This window comes from Aureococcus anophagefferens (genome assembly GCF_000186865.1).
Source record: "Aureococcus anophagefferens unplaced genomic scaffold AURANscaffold_82, whole genome shotgun sequence".
Lineage (NCBI taxonomy): Eukaryota > Pelagophyceae > Pelagomonadales > Pelagomonadaceae > Aureococcus > Aureococcus anophagefferens.
This window is the reverse complement of record NW_008705633.1, coordinates 30,743-38,262: the sequence shown is the minus strand read 5'-3', so window position 1 is coordinate 38,262 and position 7,520 is coordinate 30,743. Positions and strand designations below refer to the sequence as shown.

The following is a 7,520-nucleotide window of genomic DNA, read 5'->3' as shown; positions in this document are numbered from 1 at the left end:
CTCTCGCTCCCGCGTTCCTGGCGCTGCTATCGCCGTCGCTTTCGCTCGAACCATCGAACCAATCGTCGACCGCCGCAGCAGCGGAGCCTTCGCTGCCCTCGGACGCGCCGTCTTCGTCGCTGCTGCCGCCGTCTACGAACATGTCTCGCCCATGCTTGCGTCGTGTCCTAAGTGCTGCTAGATATATCTCAGTAGATATATCTAAGCCGTCCTAAGCGTTTATAGGCGTTTATAGGCGTTCATAGGCGTTCATAGGCGTTTCTAGCTCTCGCTAAGCCGAGTTAGCGACACACTATGGCGACGCAACCCGCCATTACGCCGAAGCAATTCAAGCATAGAAGGCGCCCGCCGGCGGACGAACGCACGCGGAAGTGGCGCGACGTGGCGGAAGGCGACGTGCCAGTGCTGCTCGCGACGCTCCTCGGCGTCGTAAAAGAATGCCGCGTGACCGCTATCACCGCGCAGGACGACAATTGGGGGATTTACGTCACGTGGAAGAAAAAGACCGGGGCCCGGGCGGACTTGACCCGGAAAAGCTGACAATGTTGGACAGCCTCGGCCGCTCTGACCGTGACGCGCGCTGGTAGAGAGACGTGCGCCCCCCCCGCCCCCCGCCCCACCCCCGTCTTTCACGGGTATATAACAACATGTCTCGAAGGTTTTCAGGAACGTCGGCGGGTGAGCGCTCTCCCGTGGGTACTTTTTCCGGCGTGTATCGTCGCTATATCAATTATGCGCGTAAGCCACCCACTGCAGGTGGGTCCTCGTTACTTGCTCGCACCCCACAGAACCAGTGCTATCCTTTGTGTTCCAACTATCCTAAGTTAAATTCGGTGTGAGATGATAGCTGGTCTAGGCAACAATGCAATTTTAATGGTGCTGGTTCTTCTTCAAGTGGTTCTATTGTTGCTGGTAGTTTTGACGGTACTGGTTCTTCTTCAAGTAGTCGGTCATGAATTGGGAGGAAACTAAACGCCTTTGGCGATAAGATACAATCTGTGAATGGCGAGCTGTTGTCGCATGTGCGACTAGTCCGCCTTTTTCTTCAAGACAATGTAGATAGGCATGGCAACAGCCGCAATAGGGATGCCGAAGCACAGACTGAATAGAACAAGTGTGACAAACAAAAAATACGCCAAGTGCATTTCCGGTTTGGATTGAAGCGTCCACCCATAAAGATGAAATATTAAAAAAGGGTATCCGTCTTCTCCACCAGTACAAAATAGATTCCTCCAAAGCCACCATGGCATCTTCGCAGCTCGATAGCTTCTATACGGCAATATCCACGTAATTCGCGAATCTCTGTCATGGCTAACAAATTGCAAAAAGTTTGCAAGATGCTGCGGGACAGTACGAGAGATAATAGTGCCATCAAAATTGTCGGGTTCACCGACGGAGAACTTAAATGTTTTTTTTACCATCCATCCAAGAGTAAAAACATCATCCCCTTGATTAAAAACCCAATTCTTACATCTTGTAATTGGTTTGCGGTCGTAGATGTAGCCGTCTACTTCCGCGAGGTCGGATTCACTGACGCAAATCAAATCGAGCTTTTCCTCATCAAGAATGGTGCCGTAATACGACTGAAACATGGCCTGGCTGCTGCTATGGCCATAGTCGGCTACATTACGGGCGGTCGTGGAAAACCGCCAGCTTGGTGAAATATCTGCCACAAAGGCGGATGGCCTTAGCGTGCTCTCAGGGATGATTCGAGAGACGTCTCCAACGACCATCACCATCTTGTAGAAAGACGTCATGTGGGAGTGAATTTTGTTTCGAACCAGCTCCCCGTTGAATGGCATCTTCATATTGCCCCATGCAAAACTATCGAAGTCTATGGGCGCAGGGAAGGTATTAACATAGGTCTGCTGGTTGTACAAGTCCTGGCGTCCAGGCACCCCAGCCCACAGGGCTGAAGATATCAGCTGAATGAACGCTTCGCTATCGTCTTTATACTGCCAGAGAACGCCAACATTTAAGTACCATTCCATGGGTGCAGATCCTCGAGGACGGACGTCGTTGATTTCACCTTCCAAATCAATGGGCTCAGTCAGATGACGAGCATAACCCTCTGGGTAGTCTTCAAACAGGCATCCAACTCCCCCTTCGTCATCTCGACACTCATAGTCTCCATGCCATTCCATCGCCCAGCTCCAGTTGTAGCACGGCTTTGGAGTGTTTAAACCACAGAAGTACTCTGCTTGTCTCGGGCGCACTGCTGGTTGCATTGCCAAGTGGATGTGGTGCACGTGAATCGGGGGATACGATAGAGGCCGGCCAACGGCATCAGTTACGACAATTGAATTTGCGTGTATCAAGATACCGTCATTCCGATCGATTAATTTGGATCTGAGTTCAAAGACATCCGCCCAGCCGATCTGCCACCAATCGTACCCCCCCGTGCTGAGGAGTGGGCCCAACTTCTCAGTAGACCATGTGCTGCCTGATTCTGAGCCAAGTTCGCAAGTGCTGAACATGGGTTTCTTTCCGAAATTATTGTAGTGCGATCCGCTCTTAAGCTTACTCTCGAAAGGATACAACCCGTCATTCTCTGGAACCAAGTCATGATTCCGAAATTTCTGGAAGTCAAGAGTAGTTTCGTAGTAGTTTATCGTCGCAAGCTGTTTTGCCAAATGGAACGGCTGAGGTGCCCCGTAATTCCGACATTCATCATGGTATGTGCGAGCACGTGCTGAAACAGGCCGATTTTGGTTAGGATAGAAAATCCCAGGCACGGCACCAAAATCGTTCCCATACATGGAGTCGTCCAACTGAGATGATACACGCATATTTTTGTCGACGAATTCTGGTAGTTCTCCGCGTGCCATCCTTGGACAACCCAGTATGTGTATCAGCCACGCCATCTTTGAGCTCATTAGGTAATCTCGATTGCAGTGGCGGAACTCAAGGACGCTGCCGGCGGTCCGACCAGGCCAGCGCGGCGCTATGATCGAGAGCGAAGGCCCCCCTGGCCCGACGGATTCCTCGTTGAGGCTGAGACTCGTACAGGTAATCTAGCCACAGAGATCTCAGCTTCTATGAACCGTCAAAATTACTTTGCAATTCTGCGCCACGATGAAGGAAGCGACGCTTTCCGAGACCGTCGCGTGCGTACGCGCGCGTTCTTCGAATAACGCTGGTCATAACAGGTATCTACGCTCTCCCGCAATTCACCATGCCATCTCGCTCCTTGGTCCCGAATTTAACTTTGTCGATTACCTCGATGGCGAAAACGCGTTCGTTTGCGGCGACGTTTTTACGTGTTTGAGCTTGACCGGCGTCGGGCGCAGGCTATTTCAAGACATCGCCGCCAAATTCAGTAAAGACGTGCCGGAGGGAGAAGAAACAGATGAGGACGAAGAAGGAGAAACTGAGGAAGAAGGAGAGAGTGAAGAAGAGGAGGAGGAAGTGAAGTCCGAAGAACACGAACGATGAGGTGGCGTATCAAGCAAGAGTGGCGGTCGACGGCGTGTTCTCTGTAAATGTGCGGGTAAGGTCTGGTGGGGCGTTCTTCGAATCGTGAAATGCGAAGATTGTTGCTCTCAGCGCGGTACGTTCGGTGGGTATGAGGCTTGGGGGTTGAGCGGGTCTTTTTGTGCCGTGTAAAGGCGGCTGTGCCGTGTAAGGATGAGTGGAGTGTATGTAGAGCAAAGAGGGGTGAAATTAGACGGTGAGAGAATGGTGGGACATGAAACCGGTGTGCATCAGAGAATAGTGATTAGCCTGCGACAAGCGACGTCGCCTTCTTCTGAAGTTCCGCAATGAGTCGAGTGCTGCGATGTCACTTGTGGCGCGGCGCGGCACTGCGACGCGATTCTTGGCGGCATGGAAGAGGTTCAAACCACGCCATGTCAATGAGGGATTCATTTATAAATAAACGAGGAATTGTTCGAGGACGATGCTTACTCCAGGAACGGACCCCGGATGTACGGCTTCTGGTCCTGCTGCTCGCCTCGAGCGCGCGTGCTCTGGCATCAGAGCCGCCGCATAACGGGTGTCAGCTGGTGATGATATTGGCGGGCATGCCATGGGCTGGCAGCACTGGGAACAAAAAGCTTGTGAAAGCCGTTGGTAAAATTGCACCTAGAGGTCACGCACGTGTCTTATTGGGCCTACCTGACGCACGTTAGCATGAATTCCAGAGACGCCGAGCTCTGGTACAAAAGCGAAGCGAATTCTCTTGGGTCGCTTGACGCGAAACCAACCGTGCTGTTCAAGACGCATGAACTCACCGAAGAGCCCATGAAGCTTTGCCAGCGCGCCATCGCTTTCACCAGTCATCGAAGTCTCGACGACAAATTGCGATCAGCGGCTGGGGCCGGGTGGATGCCCGCGCGAGCGACCAATTTTGCGACCATTAGAACGTGGGCGACAGCGTACCGACGATGGAAACTCTGGGGCGCAATCGACGTAAATTACAATGAGGCACTGAAGAATCCCTCGGCTGCGTTCCGTGTCATCATCGACCACGTTGCATTCGTGATGAACGTCAAGCCGTCAGAGATCGACAAGCTGGGGCCAATAAGGGCACCCTCGATTGGCGAAGCCAACCCAGGAATTCCATCGTCTGCGTCAAAATCTACTGTTAGCGAGGAAGATATCCTGCAGGAGGTCACAAAGGCGAAAGAGCAGCTGGCTTCCGAGCGTCTTTCCAGTCTCGGGCTCGGCTGGTGTGTGTAATTTGAGCTTAATTTTGAGTCACGTTACTGGTCGGGCATTGCCAAGTGATTCGATCTGAGCATGGTGAAACATGAATGATGTCGGAATCGAGCTGAAGTATGCGGGGACAGCCGATTGATCAACTGGACGACGCGAAGTTGGGCGTCACCGCGCACAACAGGGCAAAAGTTAACATCAATACTTGCCTATGGGAGCGTGTCGCATCACTGGGAGAAAGACCAGGAGGCAAGCCGAACCCCGACCTGGCATTCAACGTGACGATTTGGAGGCCTGGTTTCAGCATCCCGCTGAGCAGATTCCCATATTTGGACCTTGATGACCTGGGCGGGCTAGCTGGGAGATGCACGTCTGCTACAGGGAGAACCGGAAATCCCCGCGCCACAGTCCAGGCCGCGCATCGGCGCGCGTCCGCCTGCCGCAGCGGCTGCGTGTCTTGATGGGGACATTCATTGGGCGGAGTTTTTAGCCTCACTACAAAAAATTACTATCGCACTGTATAACCGCTGGGATTGCGATGAACATCTAATCGAAACCTGGTGCGCGGAAAATCGGTGCCAGGAACTCGCCGGGGACCCAGGGGAAGTCCGACACCCCGAGTACGCCCAAGTAGAATTTAATCAAAGTTTACCACCCCGTAGCTCGAGGTGTGACCTTTACCAGTCACTTAGTCACGGTGGCATGTTGGAGGTGCCCATACTAGTAAGGATTCTAGTAAGCAACCCGTCCTCAACCTGTAGGCGAGCTGGATTCAAACGAGAAAATTTCTTTTCAAGCAACAGCGGAACTGAGAAGAAACAAGCCAAAGCCAAGACGAATCGTTGCCAGAACCCCATCCATGAGGAGAACAAATCTATGCATGATCCGACACTAACGATGGTTGAACGATATCTGACGCTGCGTTTGGCATGTTCCGGGCCACGGGAGGAGAAATTGAGAGGACTTCGCGGTAGGACGTCGGGGTCGGCGGTCCTTAAAAATTACTCCATGTCGTGCGAGGCGAAGCAGGGGCCGAAGACGCTCGTACGGGCGCTCCCGCGGCGCTGAGGGGACGGAGATGAGGGATCTTAGTTTCTGCGGATTCCCCCAGGGCATGGACTGAAGTTTCGGGACGTCCGACCCCGAGTTCCTACTGCGAAGTACTCTCATAATCTCCCCTCGAGACTCGCAACATACCAAACTCAGAGTCAAAAATCGTTCGAACATCGTACTGCAAGCGTTTGTGGTCCACAACTCGCTTAGGATACCTAGGATATGCGTCGCATCATGCATAGGTTTATTCAGCCGCGGCGAATGTCCAAAGCGAGCTCGAGCGAAGTGGAACTCAACACGAAAGTCGCGGAGCTAGAACGACGCCTCGAGAACCTCGGGGCGCCTGTAAACAGGGTGCTAATCATAACCTCAGTCATCCCGATGCCTGAAATAGCCTTCTCCACTGCAAACGCTTTGACCGTAATGTTATAGGTGCCGGCGGTAACGGACTTGATTCCGCTTGCCAGCATCCTGATGTACTGCTGCTGGTCTGCCTCTCTGGCGCCACCGAAGAAACGCGAAAGCATGGGAAACTGCGCAATACCCCACGACTGCCCTCTAATACGAATGTTCGTCAAAAATATAAAATTACTACAATCTGGGTCATTCACGGAACCACCAGTACCGGGTGGTCCATGGCGAGTAGCTCTGGGATTGTTGTTCTTGTTCAGCAAGAGACTTAGCGTCACCACTCCGCGTCGTAAAATTGCTACCCCCTCGTGGAGGAAAGGTAAAGCATCGCATATCCTTTCTGCGGCGCGTCAAAAGAGGCAGGCACCGTCGAGCCGTCGAAGCTGAGAACAGGCGCGGCGGGCGTCGTCATAGGGGCGGGGGGCGGCGCGAGGAGCTCGACGAGAGGGCGGCGCGCAAGTGACCCGGGGGTGCGGCAGATCATGTGCTTCGCCAACCGAGCCGGTCCGAGGCAAGGCGTCCCTCCCCCACCAACTTTCCAAGTCCTTACTTCCTGCCCTTCTTGTAGACGTTGAGCTCGCCGAGGAACGCCTTGTACTCGGCCGTCACGCAGAAGCGCTGGAGGTTCCCCTTGAGATTGTTGGATAATGCACTTCTGCGTGCTGTCGAATACGGAGACCGGCGGCCGGTCAGCGGGCTTCGCGTCTGTGCCGAATCCAAATCTTCAACCCGACTTGAATGTGAGCGTACGCGACAGTTTCGACGCGAGCTCTTCGGCTTTGCTTCGAGCGCTCGACGAGAGAAATCGATTCGTCCAAAAGTCAGCCGAATCGACTTTGATTTGACCTAGCTAGAGAGTTTGAAGTTTGGTCAGGACCACCCAAACCAGTGGTTGAATTCGGCACAGCTTCGCGCCGTCGAAGTAGGTCTTCAGGGCCCGCGTGACCTTGCCGCTGAGATTCACCTGGTCGTCGGTCGTCGTGTCGATCCATTTTTTGTAGATGGCCAGCGCCTGCTCCGCGAGCTTGTCATCGGCCGCGGTCTCGGCCGCGAAACGGAATGCCTCGATCGCGTCCCAGCACTCGTAGTTCTCCGTCGCGAGCTCCTTGTCGAGCGACGCCTTCAGGAGCGGCGCTGTGCGCGGGTGCACGAGCATGGCGCCGACGGACGCCTTGGTGCCCAGCGCCTTGATCTCGAACTCCGCGGCAACCGACGGCGACCCGAGGCAGAGCTTCTTGAAGTTCGCCCCCGAGATGCGGGCCAGGATCGTCGCACCCCGCGCCTTCACCGCCGCGGCCCGGGGCTCCTCGCGGATCAGGGCCAGCTCCCCAAAGTAGGAGCCTTTCTTGTCCAAAACGACGTTCTCGTCCTCGTCGACGGCGATCTCCACGGACCCCTGG

At 54.1% G+C, this 7,520-nt stretch overlaps 3 protein-coding genes across 3 annotated transcripts in view; 1 reads left to right on the top strand and 2 right to left on the bottom strand.

The window, feature by feature from the left end:
• Window positions 1-1,028: 1,028 nt before the first annotated feature.
• AURANDRAFT_68273 (hypothetical protein) lies at window positions 1,029-2,828 on the bottom strand (the record flags this gene model as incomplete). Its single annotated transcript, XM_009043919.1, has 2 exons — window positions 1,029-1,101; window positions 1,288-2,828. 2 exons carry the CDS (start codon window positions 2,826-2,828, stop codon window positions 1,029-1,031), a joined length of 1,614 nt encoding a protein of 537 aa, XP_009042167.1.
• Window positions 2,829-4,022: 1,194 nt separating this feature from the next.
• Window positions 4,023-5,468, top strand: AURANDRAFT_68272 (hypothetical protein; the record flags this gene model as incomplete). The annotated part of the gene is made up of 4 exons (XM_009043921.1): window positions 4,023-4,071; window positions 4,145-4,670; window positions 5,319-5,391; window positions 5,418-5,468. 4 exons carry the CDS (start codon window positions 4,023-4,025, stop codon window positions 5,466-5,468), a joined length of 699 nt encoding a protein of 232 aa, XP_009042169.1.
• A 489-nt stretch (window positions 5,469-5,957) lies between these two features.
• Window positions 5,958-7,520, bottom strand: part of AURANDRAFT_68271 (hypothetical protein) — a gene marked incomplete at both ends in the record, with an annotated part of 2,716 nt that continues 1,153 nt past the window's right edge. The window contains 4 exons of the mRNA XM_009043918.1: window positions 5,958-6,357; window positions 6,671-6,825; window positions 6,871-6,966; window positions 7,007-7,516. Coding sequence (XP_009042166.1) covers window positions 5,958-6,357; window positions 6,671-6,825; window positions 6,871-6,966; window positions 7,007-7,516 — 1,161 coding nt within the window. The remainder of the gene's footprint in view (window positions 6,358-6,670; window positions 6,826-6,870; window positions 6,967-7,006; window positions 7,517-7,520) is intronic.